At 43.2% G+C, this 18,726-nt stretch overlaps 1 protein-coding gene across 2 annotated transcripts in view; it reads left to right on the forward strand.

Moving 5' to 3' along the window:
* The window catches only part of SPTBN5 (spectrin beta, non-erythrocytic 5), a 101,699-nt gene that overhangs the window by 34,174 nt on the left and 48,799 nt on the right, over positions 1–18,726 (forward strand). For both annotated transcript variants that reach the window (XM_083606104.1, XM_083606103.1), the window contains exons 24-34: positions 1,293–1,479; positions 4,705–4,905; positions 5,529–5,645; positions 6,424–6,587; positions 8,177–8,309; positions 10,523–10,668; positions 11,955–12,069; positions 13,889–13,999; positions 14,381–14,560; positions 15,813–16,016; positions 16,342–16,491. In XM_083606104.1, coding sequence (XP_083462230.1) covers positions 1,293–1,479; positions 4,705–4,905; positions 5,529–5,645; positions 6,424–6,587; positions 8,177–8,309; positions 10,523–10,668; positions 11,955–12,069; positions 13,889–13,999; positions 14,381–14,560; positions 15,813–16,016; positions 16,342–16,491 — 1,708 coding nt within the window. The remainder of the gene's footprint in view (positions 1–1,292; positions 1,480–4,704; positions 4,906–5,528; positions 5,646–6,423; positions 6,588–8,176; positions 8,310–10,522; positions 10,669–11,954; positions 12,070–13,888; positions 14,000–14,380; positions 14,561–15,812; positions 16,017–16,341; positions 16,492–18,726) is intronic.

Raw genomic sequence — 18,726 nt, forward strand, 5'->3', positions numbered from 1 at the left:
TAGTACATTGTACAAGGCTTCATTATTCTCCTGTCCATAAGGATTTTCTTTTATATCTCAGCCAAGCACAGTTTGATACTGCTTGTTCCACAGAACTCAGAAGACTACTTTAACAATAGAATAAAGCATGAACTTTTTTTCAGCCAGAATTTTCCAGAACTCAGTTCGGGCACCTCTCAGGTGGGCGCCATTGCCATTCTAAGAGAATGAGAGAGGTATTCATAGTGAGTTTTGGCACCTCTTTTTCTAGAAATATAACACTGGAATAAAGCCAAACATAACATAATCAGGTAATGCAGAGAGAGCTAGTATGGTGCAATGAAAAGAGTACTGGGCTTGGATGTGGTGGAAAACTTAAGAGTCAAATCCCCACTTTGATATGAAGGCATGACCAAATCATTATCTCAACCTAAAGTACCATATTTTTTGCCCCATTAGACGCACCGCCCCATAGGACGCACCTAGTTTTTATGGGGGGGAAATAAAGAAAAAACTTTTATTTCCCCCCCAGGCGCGGGGCTGGTGCGGGGGAAGCCCAAGCTTCCCCCGACCCCAGCCCCCAGAACAGCCTGCTATCCACAAGCCTAGGGAGCCGCACCGTCTTCCCAGGCTTGCGGAGAGCTGCATGAAGCCCGGGCGTGCTCTTCAGCGCGCCCCAGGCTTCGGAATGCAGGCAGCTCTGCGCGACCCTTCGGAGCCCGCGTGTCTTCGAGCCGGTCTCCCAAGGGTTGCGCAGAGCTTCCTGAAACCTGGAGAGCCTGCATTCGCCCCATAGGACGCACACACATTTCCCCTTCATTTTTGGAGGGGGAAAAGTGCGTCCTATAGGGCGAAAAATATGGTATCTCACAGGCTTTTTTGCAACAGTAAAATGCTGATCAGCTTCCCTGTTATTATTAGCTTGCCACTATTCTTTCTTGCTTCCTTCACCAGATTATTAACAGGACACAAACACACAAAAATCATTTTCGTCGAAGTATGATTGGAGAGAAGTGACTCTGCTGGCTTCTATAATTCATAACATTCCCAACATGCAATTTTATACTGGTTCTTCTAATTAGTTTTGGCAATGTGAGTGTAGAAAGCAAGCTGGGTGCAGAAGATTAAAATCAACATTTCAGAAATATACATTATTATAGAGGGGAAGATATTTCACTGACAGCTGGATCACTGACCTTTTCTTTGTGACTCATCAATTATGTTGACTAATAAGAATGTTTGCTTATTGAGGGGATCCTGCATTTTCTTGGGCTGAGTGTATGAACTTCATTATTTTAACATCTGGTTCACAGGTTTGCCTCTCTCCAGGAACCTCTTGCTGAGAGAGGCCAGCTGCTTCAGGCCAGAATGGAATTGTTCCAGTTCTACCATTACCATGACATGGAAATGAAGTGGATTAGTGAGCGGATGTCAGTGGCCAGTTCCACAAACCGAGGCCAGTCCTTGAATGTGGCTCAAAGCTTTCTACAGAAGCACAAGGTGACTCCTCAGTTCTGATAGCTGCTGTCACAAGTTTACAGCATGTTTTCTATTTCAGGATGAGATTAATAGCTGATTCTCCAACCAGCTGGAAGATGTTTCAGGAGAGTTTGTTTCTTTCCCTAGGTGTAGGGTTGAGATCTGTAATTATAAACAAGTGGTAGCCTCCTAATGCCATGTGTGGTGTAGTGGTTAAGAGCAGTGGTCTCGTAATCTGGGGAACCAGGTTCACGTCTCCGCTCCTCCACATGCAGCTGCTGGGTGACCTTGGGCCAGTCACACTTCTTTGAAGTCTCTCAGCCCCATTCACTTCACAGAGTGTTTGTTGTGGGGGAGGAAGGGAAAGGAGAATGTTAGCCGCTTTGAGACTCCTTAAAGGGAGTGAAAGGCGGGATATCAAATCCAAACTCTTCTTCTTCTTCTTCTTCTGCTTGATTGTTCTGTACTTTAGCAGAACAGTGGTACCTCGGGTTACAGACGTTTCAGGTTACAGACTCTGCTAACCCAGAAATAGTACCTCAGGTTAAGAACTTTGCTTCAGAATGAGAACCGAAATCGCGCGGTGGCAGCAGCGGGAGGCCCCATTAGCTAAAGTGGTACCTCAGGTTAAGAACAGTTTCAGGTTAAGAACAGACCTCCAGAACGAATTAAGTTCTTAACCTGAGGTACCACTGTATGTGACCTCCAAAAGCATAGTGAAGCTGGAGACCACTGTGCAACTCTAGATGCAGAGAGCCTGGTGCTTAGCAGAGAGAGGAACAAGAGACCTTCCAACCTAGAAATATGGCTTTAATGAATTAGTTTTGCTGCCCGCCACATTCCAAAAGAGGGATATCCTCGAGCTTATCTGATAGCATATAGGAACTATTCCATAATTGTATCACCTCATATATATTTTTTACATAAGTGAAGTGGTGTTTAGAAAGGCTGTTGCTTTTTTGTTATCTTTTCCTCTGCCTTGAATAATCAAAACTATTAATAGTGAAAAAAGAGAGTGCCACCCTGAACATACCTGCTGTGCTTGCCAGAATCACATTGCACTGGAATATAAAATGGCTGTTTCCCTATGTTTCTGGAATTCCCTTTTCCTGCAGACTCAACAAAATATGAGCCATAAGTTCTTACAGAAGTGCTACGGTATGCATGTTTAGTATTGTTTTTAATTATTTGGTTTTCAGTAACTGGAGGGGGTAATGGGATATTACTACATTAATTGGTATTTTATGCATTTGTTGCAAGTTACTGCTCTTGAAAGCATAAGAAATTTTGTGTGCAGATGAATACCTTTGAAAGGAGCTTACATTTGGGTTTTGGACTGGACGACTGTGTTCCCACAGCAGTGTTTTGTAAACAGATGAACAGCAAATGTACTATGCCAACGCATAGAATCATCTGAGGATTTACTTCCTCACAGCAGGATCTCTTGGCAAATCAGCCCAGCCACTGAAAGAGAGAGAGAGAGAGAGAGCAGAATTAGGGAGCCTGTGGCGTCCCAGATGTTGCTGGACTACAACTTTCATCACCAGTGACATTTGGTTATGTGGCCTGGAGCTGATGGAGTCCAACAAAATCTCAAGGGCTACAGGAATTTATAACCCTGCTATAGACACTCATTTTAAATGGCTCCAGGGGATGAAGAAAATATTGCAAATATGTGCTTAGTGAAAAGTTGGATCATTTACTAGTTGCACTGCACAGAGATTAGCAAGCATAGAATTCACAGTGGAAATGAAGAAAAAAGAAACCAAATTTCCTTAGGGTAGGTTTGTTGACTTTATTACTTTCCGCAACAAAAACTTCAGAAACAATTTACAACAGGAACAAAATGCAGTAATGAAAATATATAGTATTTTAAAAGCATAGAATAAAAACATCCAAACATTTGGTGCTTCCAAAATGCCCAAGAAATCTACCGTATTTTTCACCCCATAGGACGCACAGCCCCATAGGATGCACCTAGTTTTGGGGGGGGGGCTGGCACGGGGGAAGCCCGAGCTTCCCCCGACCCCAGCCCCGAGAACAGCCTGCTATCCGCAAGCCTAGGGAGCCCGGCGGGAAGTCGCCCCGGTCTCCCCAGGCTTGTGGAGAGCTGCGCGAAGCCCAGGCGCGCTCTTCAGCGCACCCCAGGCTTCAGAATGCAGGCAGCTCTGCGCAACCCTTGGGAGACCGGCGCGACTTTGCATTGCCAACATATTTTAGAAGTTACGCAAATAATCTGTTTTTACTTTCTTCTCTCGAAAATTAATGTCAGAATGAAACACCTCAGCTTGACAATATTCAGAACATAAGACACATGTTTAAACTTAGCTCTGGTGTAATGAGTGACAGGAAGTTTTTTAAAAGTTTATGCTTCAACATGACAGCAATTTAAAAAACCACATATGGTTGAAAAAGGCAATGCAGGATGGCAATCCCTCTCTAAAATTTCAGAAACCAAAAGACATATTTCCTGATTTTATTTTTGCTGGATAAAGGCCATATTTAGCACCCTGTGCTAAAGCCAATGTGTAGCAAATAGAAAACCACCAATTCTTTGTTAGGAGTTAAGAAATAGGGTAGTAACTTTAATCCACCAAGCATTCAGCTTTCCAGAATAATTTATCCTACTAAATGTTGCCTGTCTGTTTCTAGCTATCAGTGGCTACTAGTCAGAAAGCTGATCAGAGACAGTATGTTCTCAATTGCTAGTTGCTGGGGATCAAGAGAAAGAAAGTGCTATTGCTCTCATACCCCAATTGGCCAATGCAGGAAACAGGATACTCAAGTAGATAGGGCTTCGGTCTGATCCACCAGAGCTTTTCTTATATCTTACATGGCAAATGATTTTCACTCCTCTTTCCCACACATGCTGAAAAGATCTTTCTGTTTACAAATTAATTTCACTTCTGCACTCCTATAACATTTAGACCCCACAGAACTCCAGCCCCACAAAATGTGTGTTTTTCCTACCATATATCTCCCTAAGTTCCTTTTCCAAAATTAATTTGCAAGGAGATTCCCCTTCCAAAAATGAATTTCGAAGCATTTGGATGATCAACATCTACATTATTATTTTTAAAATAGTACTTGACCTTTTAGACTTTTGGGGGTTTTACTCCAGAAGTAACCTAGTGGCTCTGGAAAATGGAAAGCACCTTCTAAGTTGTTATAAATGCCTCTTTTTACTGCTTTTAGCCCTTACCTCTCACCTTTCCATGGCATTTCTGCATGTTTTTCTTCTACTAGGAATTGCAGGTAGAAGTGAATGCTCACAAGCAGCAGGTCTCTAGGGTTTTGGAGATGGGAAGAGCCATGACAGATAGCAAGCCTGTCCCATCTCAGAGAGTAAAGGAAAAGTGCCAGGAAATGAGCAAAAGCTGGCAGGAGCTGGAAGAAGCATGTGAGGAAAGAATCAAGCAGCTACAGCAATCTGTTGCCTTCCATCAGGTATATTTCACTATAAATTGATTTCACTCAGTTTACAAGCCATGTACCTTAAGTGCACAAGGTGCCAAAGGTCTATAGGATTTGAATGAACTCTGTGTGTCTGCTGCAACTGAGTAACAGTTTGCAAATGTGGGGTTACCACTGTTGTCTTTATAAAATTCAAGAGGACATATTCCTGTTCAAATGAGACTATAATCGAAAAAAAATTAACAAAAGGGAGACAGTGACAGAAAAGGGAAGTGGAGGCAGGGATAAACAGAACAGAATCTGTGCTATTACAATCACATATTCTTAGGCTTAGTTGCAATCTGGAATGGAGATGAAGGGGTTCTGCCAGAGCGATTTCCCTGCTTCTTCCCATTCCACATCCTTCCCTCAGATTTTCTCCAGACGGTTGTCAGAACCCCCAAAACCGCACATGCTGGATGAAAGGAGAGATTACAGAATGATCTCCTTAGCGCTACGTTGAATTCCACCCTCTATTTTGCGTATTTCAACAAGCTTCTCATTTTGCCCACGGAATCGATTGCTTTTTAACTTGTAACAATAGTATTTTGCAGGAAAAGTTTCCCTAGGGAGAAAAATAACAATAACCATTATTTTTATTTTTTTTAATTACAAAGTACTTAATAGATATCTTGGACCTGGAGAGTTGGGTAGCAGAGAAGTTCCCACTGGTAACCAGCAAAGAGTGTGGCAAAGATGGCGCTGCAACTCAAAAACTCATTAAGAAACATAAGGTAATTCTGTGCACAGTCTTCCTCCCCCACCACCCCTGCCCCAATGAATGTAGCAGGTATTATTGAAGAGGTTAAATAGTTTCTTTCCTAGCCTGAGGTTACCTTTAAGGATGCCTGCCCAATGGACGCACACATTGTGGAGGCTAAACTTAAAATGGCTCTGTCTTGATCAAGGTATAGCAGGTCAATGTTATATAATATTCCAGCACAGTGAATCAACCGCATGTGGTCCTTCAAAGTGCACCCCAGTCCCCAGAATCTCCCCCACCCTCTCTCCCTTTGTCCTAGGAGAACCCTTGCTGCAGGCCTGTGTTATAGAGCCCTGCTAGACTGCCATATGTAAGATTTCTGCCCCCAGAACCAGTTCTGTAAGATTTAATCATGAAGTGATAATGCCCTTTCCTTAGTTGGAAAACAGCTATAATTCTTCTGGCAATAGCTTAGCCTTTCCAATAATGAGTCATCCATATATTCAGTATATTAATTGGCTCCTGCAGTTTGCCTGAAGGTGGCAAAAATTAAATACGCAGACTGTTTGCTTTTGCCAGGAATAAATCTGCTGGAAAATGTCTGGCCTCAATACCCTTGTTTTAGTCTCAATCTATTTGATGTTTGTTGAAGCATTTGTCGAATCAAATATAAACTGTATAGAAATACATAATATATAACATGTATGATGATGAATATAGTATTATCAATAAAACTTCTAGCCTCATATTCGCACCTCAGCTGTTGCTTCTCAACTTTGTATGTTTGGCCTCACTTTGCTTTCTATTAGGCCCTGGAGCATGAAATCAACATCTATCAGAATTTAGTAATGGAACTAGGCGAAACTGCCAAAACGCTGCCCCTCTCTGGCTCCATCCACTATGATGAAGTTGACGCACCTCAGGAACAAGTTCAGTCACAGATTCAGGAGTTGCAAAATATGGCCATAGCAAGGTAAGAAAATAACAGTCCCAGTTTCTTTGTATGGTGTTTTGTTGGGCTTTGATCTTCTGCCAAACCATATGAAAATCAATAGCAAAGCTTCTGATCCCTTCAAGAGGCTTTTCAGGCAGGGATGGCCCTGCCGTTAGGCAGAGTGAAGCCATTGCCTCAGGCAGCAGATGCTGGGGGACAGTAATTTCTCCCGAGCCCTGCCAACTCGGCTGTTGCCCTCTGTTGGAGATCAGAGCTATGTGTGCCACAGGCCTATCAGATACCCCTAAACTAGCCTGCTGCCTTCGGGTATGCTGGAAGATGCCATCCCATTGACATCAAGTGTTGAAGTAAGATCCAGCTGGCAGTCCAGTCAGCTTCTAGAAATGGAATGGGAGTGGGGGACATCTCATAATTCATGATGGGCCACAAATATCTTGAGCTGGCCCTGGCTTTTGATCATGCTGCTGCTGCTGCTGCTGCTGCTTCTTCTTCTTCTTCTTCTTCTTCTTCTTATTATTATTATTATTATTATTATTATTATTTCTTAAATTTCTATACCACCTTTCATCTAAGGATCACAGGGTGGTTCACAATATAATGTTGATGAATGCATATACAGTACATATTGTTCCACACTTCCTACTTCTCAGAACATTGGACAATCCCTGAATCATTAGTACTACTCAGAGTTGGTTTCCTGTGGATGAGAGAGTATTGGAAACCTATAATGTTTTGATTTGTTTTATTTACCAAGTGGAGACAAATAGCAAGCACTCTTAGAAGGCAGCAGATGTACTTCTCCTCCATCAAATCTCCAGAAAGAGGCATTGTTCCAGACAGAACTCCCAGAAAATATTGGTGGGGTGTGTGTGCAGGGAGCAGAAGTCCCACTATGCAAATGAAAGTCCTTGTGCTAACAGGACTTTGTTGGACAGAGGTTGCAGTGTTTGTTTATTACAGGAAATTATACCCCATTTTTCACTACGTATCTCAAAGTAGCTTACAGAAATAGTAAAAGAAAAGGTACATTATAAGAAATACCAATATAATTGCATTGTGATTCATACTTTAGTCTTGGATATGTAGGTCAAGTCAGTTCTCTTGAAAATTCAAAGGAATCAATTTCCTTAAGTATACCTGTGATATTGATATATATGCAGTGCAAGGTGGGGTTAAAGAGCATATCAACTGGCCACTGTACACGTTCACCAGACCTCATGGAGAATGTATACATAATACACCCATGAAGAGAGAATTGTGCACATTTCCCAGTCAATATGCACAATATGCACAACAGGCCTAGGAGAAAGTGTGTATCTCAACTGAATTTAGTACATTCTCTAGCAATTATGCAAGATCCCCAACAGACTTTGGAGAAGAGACATATCTCAACTGCATTTGTATAGTTCCCAGGTAATTTTAGACACTGGATTTAATGGTCTTAGGATTTCCCTCCAGCCCCTTTAGATGGTTCATTTATTTCACTTACTTCAAAATGTGATCAGCCAGCCCAACTGGTCATTCTGTTGAGTGCAGCCTTGGACATCTGCTGCAAAAGTCCTGCCTTGACAGCACTGCTGCTATTATCTATTTCTCTCTCCAAAAAGGGGCAAAAGGCTGGAGGAGACTCTTACATTGCATGACTTTCTGAGGGAATATGAGGATCTGGAAGACTGGATCAGTCAGCAGAAGCAGGTAGCCAGTTCCGATGGCTATGGGACCAGTTATGAACATGTCCTGGTAAGTTATATTATAAAGACAGCAAGATATATTAAAATGCACCCTGCTTAACAAAGTTTTGTTACACCAAAATATTTTAATGGAAGCTCTGATGAGCCTTCATAAAGAGGATTAGGTGTAATATCAAGAAGTGAATTAGTTTTGTTAGCTTTAGCAAGCTGACAATTTAGGAATCTAGCAGACATAAGATGGATTGTGCAAGTGGTGAAACCATTGTGGCCAACTTATGATTAATCATTATGCCAAATCCTTTGTAAGATGTCAATGAAGAAATGATACGATAATTTCAGGGATGTTTTTCAAATGACAGAGTAAGCCACGCAGAAAAGTACAAACAGTATGCCTGAGTGAAATAAGTTTGAAGGGTTATAATTAACCTGGTTGATAATCCTTTCTGAAACACTCTCGGTTTTTGTTTCCCAACAAACATTTGTAATTTGCGGATGGGTGGTTTAACCAAGGTTGAAAAGCAGCAACTGCTGTGTTTGTATTATGTTTCACCTTTGAAAAGTTCCACAGGATAACTTAAATATTTTTTAAAAAAAACATTAAAACAGGAATATTAAATAAGCATAATCTAAAGTAGCGCTAAAGTAGCATAATCTAAAGAACATGGGTGGTGCTGTGGTCTAAACCACTGAGCCTAGGGCTTGCTGATTGGAAGGTCGGTGGTTCGAATCCCTACGACGGGGTGAGCTCCCATTGTTCAATCCCAGCTCCTGCCCACCTAGCAGTTCAAAAGCACGTCAAAGTGCAAGTAAATAGGTACTGCTCCGGCGGGAAGGCAAATGGTGTTTCCGTGCGCTGCTATGGTTCACCAGAAGCGGCTTAGTCATGCTGGCCTCATGACCGGGAAAAACTGTCTGCGGACAAATGCCGGCTCCCTCGGCCTATAGAGCAAGATGAGCGTGCAACCCCAGAGTTGTCTGCGACTGGGCCTAATGGTCAGGGGTACCTTTACCTTTACCTTTAAAGTAGCAGTATAAAAACAATCTACCAAAATAAAAAAGACAACAGCAGCATAAAAGCAATGTAGAGAGATTTTATTTTTTTTTTATGGGAAAATAAAAGTGATCTTTGCCTGGCACAAAAATGACACCAAGGAAGGCACTAGGAGAACCTCCCTGGAGATAGTATTCCATAATCAGGGTTCTGCAAGTGAGTTCTTTCCCCCTTTAGCCACCCCTTGTCACACCTTAGATAATGGAGGAACCTGACAAAGTGCCTTTGTTGATAGACAGTGACATGTGGAGACAAGTGGTCCTTCAGGTATCCCATTCCCAATCTCTGAAGGGCTTTAAAAGTCAAAGGCAGTGTTCTAGTCATTATAGACTAGCCCAGGCACGTCCAACTCCCAAGAGACTGCAATCTACTCCCAGTATAAAAAAAACCTGGCAGTTATCTACCATTGTCATTGGAGGGAGGATTAGCATGTGTGGGGTGGGATTGCCCAGAGTTATTGAGCTTTTTTTAGGAGCAAGTGCCCATAAATCACTCAACAAAAAATCCGCCACTAACCAACGCACAACGCAGCGCAAAAGCAGATGCCAAACAGCTGCCCACGTGATGTGACAGAGAGACAGAGTGAGGGGGTGGAGAGCGGAGACATTAATTCCCCAGTTTTTTAATATCGACTGCAATCCACCAGGATCACCCGGGGATCTACCTGTCGATCATGGTCGACCGGTTGAAGATGTCTGAACTAGCCCGTTGAACTCCCATGTACTTTGAACTTACATTGTAAGATCAGCAACTAACTTTATTTATTTATTTATTTACTTATTTATTTATTTTCAACCATTGGTATGCTTCTTAATCGCAGCAGTCTCTAAGCAGTGCACAGGAGACTCAGTACAATGAAACTTCCCATCTGCTGGAAGAAGAATAAGTAGTAGTAGTAGTAGTCTGACCTAATTGGGGCCGGTCTGACCTAAACTGGAAGGGATTTCCATAAAATTGCGGCCACAATACTAAACACACAGGTCCTGCTGGGTAGAAGTCATGCATCTGAGCCATAGGAGACTACTAACTCACCTGAAGATGTCATATATATTGGGAGAGAGCAAGGCTGAGCTATTGCTAGATTTAATTGAATGAAAAGTCAGAGCAACACAGAATGTTTGGAACGATGCTGATAGCTAAATGTGTGTGTGTGTTTGTCCCAGAACAGTGTGTGTTTCTTCTGCCTGCTCACTCATTGTTTTCTCTGAAAGCATCTTTGTGCCAAATATGAAACGCTCCAGCACCAGATGGAAGTTGCTGCCAAGAGAGTTGTTGCATCCTATCAGCTAGCAGAGGATATGGTGGACCATGGCCATTTTGAATCCCGGGAGATTCGGAAGAAACAGAAACAGTTGCGGTAAGAGGAGACCTTCTGTCACCTTGGCTTTCTCTTCTGGCAGGGAAATAAGAAATGGCCACAGCCAGATCCTTGCTAATTAAATAATATATAAGAAAGATCTCAAAGACCAAAAGCTTTCTGAAATGATCTTCATTATGGTTTCTTTGACACACAAACTGGTCCTTCTGATTCATCACTAACTTGTGAAATACTGATCAGCTGACAGTTGACCATTCCAAAGAACTGTTTCATTGACTCTTCAGAGTTGTGTGCATAGGGGACTGGCCTTGTCCTCTAAGACAACAGTGGAAGGGAGTCTTCTTCCCAACACCACTTTATGCCTAGGAACAGGAAGCGGTAAAGAAGGACAAAACTAGCTACAGCTGTTGGAGGCTGAACCTTTCCTAGCTAACTGTGTTACCTTGAAGAAAGGTTGCATTGTTTGGGACTTCTTTAGAGGAAAAGCAAGCAATAGATACTGTACAAAACTATGCATACCAGCCCAGTTTTCATGTAACACTAAGCCAAGCAATGGCTTAGCACAAACAAGGAAAAATGGAAACACTCAGGACATGGGTGAGAGGAAACCACGGCTGCTTTCTTCCTCTAGTCATTCTGCTGCTGCACTAAGCCATAGTTTGACTTAACATGTTGTTCAAACTCAGGCTCATGGTTTAAATATCTCCAGACAAACCATGTACTGAAACCAACCGAGGCCTGTCTGATGGTTCATAGTAGAAGTCTAGAACCTCCAGACCACAGGCCAATTTGGCCCATGAGGCAGTTTTTCCCCAAACCACACCCATTTATCCCACACCTGACATCATATGTGATGTCAGGTGTGGGGCAAGCAGAGATGTGGCTGGATCAGCTGTGCAATGGAGTTCCCCATGAGGAACCCGATCATGTAGTCATTCCTTGCAAAAAGCAGGCTTTAAGTCACTGCCCATCACCTGATAGGTGATGACTTCAAGCCTACTAATCAGTGGCACTCCAAAGCACCACGCAGGTCTGTTTGCAATCCTGCATGCTGCTGTGAAGTCTCAGTGACCATCACCTGATATAATTATGATGCAAGGTGTATTTATATCATCTGATAATAGTTATCAGGAGAGGAGATAAGGAGCTGGCCCATTGACAGATCCCCATTGCTGGATTATAACATGTGTTTGTTGTAGAAGTGCTAAGCCATGAGTCTGGGATCGACAATATTTCAAGTTGTCTAAAGATGCTTTCAGCATGCATAAACAACTAGAACCAGCACTGGTTCCATTTCATGTTTTTCAACCTGTTTCCCTCATCAGGAACAATTGGGATGAATTGCTGAAGATGATAAAGTTTCAAGGCGAACGACTACAAGATGCTGAGTCAATACACAAGTGTCTGCAAGACCTGATGGAAGCCCTTGTCCACACTGAGGTTATAATCATGCTGGAAAATATATGGATTGGGTATTTTGTTTCTGCCCATCTACTGTGTCCTTTGAGGGCCACATTAGCTGTGAAGAGAATATTGTTATGCATATGCATTAGCATAATCTATCCTGGCTTTCCCATACTTGGCACCTTATATGGGTAACTGTCACAGGAGTGTGAATCACACAGTTCAAAAATGGAGTTAACACTTCATTAGCAAAAACACAATCTCCACAGACGTGGACAAGTGTCAGGCCTAATGAGCAGAGCAGATCATGCCTGGTGGTCTTCCTCCATGAAAATCAGTTTTCCAAGACTGAAAGTCCCCATCTCTTCATGGCCGTCTAAGTCCCCTCTTCTCCAGGGCTTTTCTCAAGCAGTTGGAGACTATGCCTGCATGCAGCCAACCTTTCCACCCTTTTCATGCCTCCTTGTTCTGGGAAACAAGCAGGGAGGGGAGCTTGTCATAGCAGGAAGGAGAGGCACCTGTGACTCTTCAGCAGCCTGACTCATCTCTGCCTCTTGGCCTCCCTCATCCTACCCTCCTGCTTCAGCTTCTGCCTCTGATTCTCAGCTACTCTCTGCCACAGACTCTCCCAGCTCACTAAGCCCTGTTGCCTCTTCAGCTTCTGACACCTCCTCTTCCCAGTCTTCTCCCTCTGACCACTCATTGTTGTCCCACCACTATTACCCAGGCTCTGAGCTTTCTTCCCTTGATGGTTCCCCAGCTGGTTCCTCCCTCTTCGTCCAACCAGGCCATGACAGTAACAGCAACGAAATGTAAAATTACAGTATGATATAGATAGATAGATAGATGATAGATGATGACAGATGATGATGATAGGTAGCTAGATAGGCCATAAGCATGTAAAAGCAAAACCGAAAAACAGCAGTCGATAAACTAAATATAAATAAGCTATTTATTCACACACTTGCTCCATGCACATCCCAGGCTTGGTAATTGGTTTGCCTGGATGAAGGTGCTGAACTCTCCCTCCCTAACCTCATTCAGACTGGCTCAATTCCAGCAATAGGGCTGGGCTGGGGAACAAAGTGTTTTATGCAGTGGGGTGCTATGAGGCAAGGTGGGAAGAGTTTAGCTCTCCTCATCAGTGTGCTTCCCTTTATGGGGAAAAAACAACCTCCATATTATCTGTGAATGGGAACAATATGTGTATAAGTACACCTGGCTGTTCTGACACATATACTGTGGCTCAGCCTTCCATTTCCGTATACCATTTGGGACCTGGATGCCTGTAAGATTATCTCATCCCTGACATACCAAACTGGTTGATGTACACTGCATGAGGGGGCAGGGGCGAAGGAAGGTGGCGTGACACCCGGGGCGGGCGTCGCTACATAGGGCACGTGTGCAGCATCGGTACGTATGACGCATGCGCCGTATGTAGTGATGCCGCACATGCACCATATAGCGGTTTGCTGCCTGTGCTTCTCCAGTACAGACGGTACCTGCACGGTACGGATGGTGCCAGGATCCCTTCGTCACCACCACAGCCGCATGTGAAAGATCCTCCATTCACGGCTGCAGCCATGAGCAGAGGATCCTGTCACTGTCTGTACGGCGCTGGAGCGACGCCGGCAGCAAACCGCTATACAGTGCATGTGCAGCAGCGCTACATACAACGCATGCATGTGACGGTGCACATGCGCTGTACGTAGCTGTTTGCTGCCGGCACCAGAATCAAGATGCTTCAAGATGCTTCATAGGAAGTGATTTGTGAATGAAATAATAATAATATATTTCCACTTTGTTTCAAATAATCAACCCATTAACGGCAAGCTTCCCCATATTATTTCATTAGGAGAAGTCCAAGGCCATCCCTGATGACATTGCTAGAGACCTGGGTGGTGTACAGTCCCAGCTACGCAAACTTGCAACCCTCGAGCATGAACTGTCTGGGAATGAGCAACAGGTAAGATACATAGCAGTTCACAGGTGGCAATTGGAAGCCAAAGCCCATTCTAGCATCTCATAATTTGCTCATTATCTTGTAAGATAAACAATAACTAGACATTTGGAAAAAAATCTGATTGTCTTTCTTCCCATTTGCATGACAAAACTACTGCTTTTTTATTTTCATCAGACCTGCCACCACTGAGTTTATTGAATTTCTTGTTGTGAAACTAGAATAAAAACACTTTTTTGGGGGGGGGGGAGTTACCCACTTCTCCACAATATGATTTCATAGTTGTGTTATTAGGTTAGGTTTTTCAAGAAGGCTGAGTATGAGACTCTCTGGTGCCCTCCCTTCCTGTACGTGTGCTATGGCATCCTCCTTATTCTTTTTCTGCAGCTGCAAGAACTGATTGATGCTGCAGATGGCGTGCTTTGCCGGTGCTCCGAAAGTCAAATGCAGGAGATACAAGAAAAGCAGCAGGCAGTGGTAGAGAACTGGGAGTCCTTGAGGTGCAAAGTGGAGCAATGCAGGGAGCAGTTGGAACAAGCCTGCAGACTGTACCACTTTCAAACACAGGTGAGCATTTCAGTGTGGTAGAAATTGAAGTCAATCTTTCATCAGACTTTTTCTACACTTCTCAATTACACACACAAAAACTAATTTCACAGAGTTAATAGGTGGGTGTATTAATATATCTAATGCAGTACAGTGGTACCTCGGGTTACAGACGCCGCTAACCCAGAAATAGTACCTCAGGTTAAGAACTTTGCTTCAGGATGAGAACAGAAATTGTGCGGCGGCAGTGGGAGGCCCCGTTAGCTAAAGTGGTACCTCAGGTTAAGAACAGTTTCAGGTTAAGAACGGACCTCCAAAGCGAATTAAGTTCTTAACCCGAGGTACCACTGTACTCTGCATTAGGAGACATGTAAGGGTTGCTTAGGGGACAGAGAAGATCATGAGGCCTATACATGCTTATATCAATGATGTTCAGTGCTTTTTTCTGGGGGTACTCAAAGATATGCAGTACGACACTTTTTTTCAAATGCTAAAAGTGTGGCACTTATTGTAACAACTTCCTGGTGAGTACCACCACTTTTTTCTTTAAAATGAAAATAAAAAGCACTGGTGTGTACTCTATAGCAAAGGAAATGCAGTGTTTGGCCTCTGAGAATAACATGCAAGTGTTAGGCAGTCAGATGTTGCACACCAGTGGCAATCAGTAGAGAACACACACATATGTATACAGAGAAAGAGACAAACAATTTTCATAGAGCAAAAGTCATCTCCTAGAAACTTTAAGTGGATCAGAAGAGAAAACTGGATGATTTATTCCCACAATTGCAAACAGAAAATCCCAGAATATCACTGTAAAAATACAGAGATGCATTTATTTCATATTGTTTACCAAGGTGTGTGTTCTATGGAACAGCTCGTCATGACATTAACATTGGTGTTAATCCATCTGTAAGAAGTCTAGGGACACCCCTTCCTAGCTCTGGCTTCAGAGAAACTGCAAGAGCATACTTTGAGCAAAACAGGGTGACCACAAAAGTTCCATGTAAAGAAAGGGATGTCAGCAGGCTATGAAACTCTCATCAGTGCCACAAGCAGCCACAGGTGGCTTATTCTAGCTGTCATTTTCATTTCCCATCCATTTATTCAACATTGCCAATCCAAGCTGTAGTGGTTAAATCCTACTTGGGATTAGACCCATTGAAATCAATGGACTTCAGATACTCCCATTGTTTTCAGTGGGTCTGAGCATGGCACAGGTGGATACAATCCATAATCCTTGGCCTTCATCTCTTATTTTTGTCTTGGCTTTCAGGCACGAGACTATTCCTCCTGGGCATCAGAAATGATGAGAGAAATGATGATGGAGGACAAAATTCGAGACATATCTACTAGTGATCTGAAGCTGACTCAGCACCAGCAGCTGTTGGCAGAGATTGAGGCCCGTGATGACATGTATGAACGTGTGCTACAGCTGGGACAAGAACTGCTGCTGGAACAGAAAATGCCAACGAAAGATGTACGTAGGCATAATGTGGACTCATCATCAATGCACATTGCTCACCAGTGTTTCTAGAGGTTGCCTTCCTAACCGGTTATCCCTTTTGTGTATGTGCTGCAATTAAACCATCAGTGAAGATATAATCATAATGACTGAATGTTCCTCAGAGGGAAAATGGGTTACTGAAACATATCCAGATCCAGGTTTGTGAAAACAGAGAGTTGTTTCCTTTTTTATAAAAATCTTGAGCCCTAGTAGCATAGCCAAGTCTGACGCATAACAAGCATCACTCACACTGTTTTGTGGATTATCATGGACATTTTCTGTTGTTTTCTTATATCAGATCCAAGGCACATTGCAGGCACTGTTGGAAGAAAAGGACAACGTGTACCGCAAGTGGGCAGAGAAGAAGGAATGGCTGGAGAAGATCCACCTTCTGCAGATGTTTTACAGGGACTGTGAGCACCTAGAAAATATCTCAAACTCACAAGAGGTAGGTAAACGGTGGCAGTATGATGGGATGTGAAGAAGAGCTGGATGGGGCAAGCGTTGTCATCTACCTTGTATACACACACACACACGCTTGTGATGGCAATGCTGGACATAAAACAGCAGAATCTCGTGGTATCTGAAAGACTTAACAAATCAGTCACACGGTGCATAATTAAACTATGGAATCCGCTCCATCGAGAAGTAGGGATGGCCACTAACTTAGATGACTTTAAAATAAGATAAGGCTATAAATGACTAGTATCCACAATGGCTATGGCTTACCTCAGAGGTGAGGAACCTCTTCTGGCCAGAGGGTCAGATCTCCACACCCCTGGCAGGGCTGCTCATCTTTTAATCATCACTTGCCCCAAATAGCCTAGTGGGCTAAAAGGGAGGCCTGGTGGACCAAGCGTGGCCAGAAGTTCCCCACCCCTAGTGCACCTCCACTGACCAAGGCACCATGAACACCAATAATCAATGCCTAGTCATCATCATCATTTGATTTGTATGCCAACTTTCCATAGTTGAAACTATGCTCAAGGTGGCTAACAACATGACAAGATTTACATAATTACAAACATAACAGAAGTCATAAACAATAAATAAAACACATCAAAAAGTACACAACCAAATGGAAACAATTTCCACATAAATCATTAGATCTAAAACTAAAGATACAATAATAATATCAATAACAGCAACAAGCTCTCTCAACTCCCCGTAAACAATATTCCAGCCCAAGAATCTGTTCAACAGCCTCAGCTTTTGTAGCTGGAGTCAGTCAGCACTCCACTCTCCCAGGCCAGATGGGAAAGGGCCAGCAAGGCAGGGTGCAGGTCTTCCAGGGCTCACAGCCAAGATAGTCTAAAACAACACAGATAAAAATTAAAAACAATTTAAAAGAGGAGCCCTCTCTGTTGAGCAGCAACTGCAGTCCTTATGAAGCCTGGCAAGCCCCGCCCCAAGCCAGGTGGAGAGAGGCAAGGGCAGGGCCCTTCAGGCCCTCAGCAGGCAGTCCTCCTGGGCAGCAGGGGTCTTGAGGGACACAACTACAACTCTGGAAATGTTGAATCTGACAGGCAGCAGTTGCCTCACCCAGTAGCACCATCCCTAGAAGGAATGGGTCAAGGCTCCAATTCCTAAGCATAATACCTTATGTTGTGCCTATGCATACAACTGAAATCAAGTCCTTGTCCCTGAAACAGAGGAGCCACTGGAACCTCAGAGGACTAAGCTTCAGATGAAGCTGCCTAGGGAATCCTGTTGATTCCAGCTCACATCATCTGTAGTGGAAGTGGCCCAGCAGTGGCTGCAGGGCTCTGCCAGGGAAAGAATAGGAAACCACCCATGTTTCACCAGATGCTTCTGGTTGGGCTGCATGAGCCCCACTGCTCCTTGCCTTTTCTCAGCCCTTAGAAAGTTATGCGGAGCCTGCAGCCCTCCAAATGTTTTTGGAGTGCAGTTCCATCAACCCCAACCAGCATGGTCAGAGATAATACACCTTGTAGTCCAGCAACTTCTGGAGGACCACAGTTTCCCAAACCCTGCCTTAGCAGAAACAGCATCCCAGTGATGGTTAAGGGCAGACTGTCTCTAGGGAATGGGGGAGAGAAAATTAATTCAGATTGCATTTAGAGGCAAATGTATCAAATTCAGACTTTCCCAAACAATATGAGAACCAAAACACAGCTGTCCTTTGAAATTTGCACTTATCCAAATGTTTCAATGAAGTTCTCCAACCAAACAATGTTTACAAAAATACATATATTAAGAGAAGGCGTGCATAAAAATAGATATATTAATGGTGTCACACTAATCGGCATTTACTGATCAGGCTTAGCCAAGAACATACCTTCAAATGCAGAGTGTTTATTAGATAAAATGTACCTTTTTATGATTCACGGGGGGGGGGTGACTTTGAAACCTACTACATCTGTACGTAAAAGTTTTCACTGGGTTCAAAGTGAAGTTTTCCCCTCGGGCGAAACATCTGAGGAATTTCAGAGGAAGCCAAAACAGTTTTGATAAAGCGAGAAACATTTCTTAGAGAAGCTTTTGCACATTCCAGACTTATAAATGTGGAACGTTTTGTGGAAAGTTCCTAAACAGTTACGTACTAAGGATGTAATAGTGCATTTGCTCACCGATGCCATGTTTTTTCCGCATTCTCATCTATTTATTCTGTTGCTAATGTATTTAACATACTCATGCCATTGATGCCATGTTAATACAACTC

Source organism: Podarcis filfolensis, assembly GCF_964270895.1.
Source record: "Podarcis filfolensis genome assembly, chromosome: 1".
Taxonomy (NCBI): Eukaryota; Metazoa; Chordata; class Lepidosauria; order Squamata; family Lacertidae; genus Podarcis; species Podarcis filfolensis.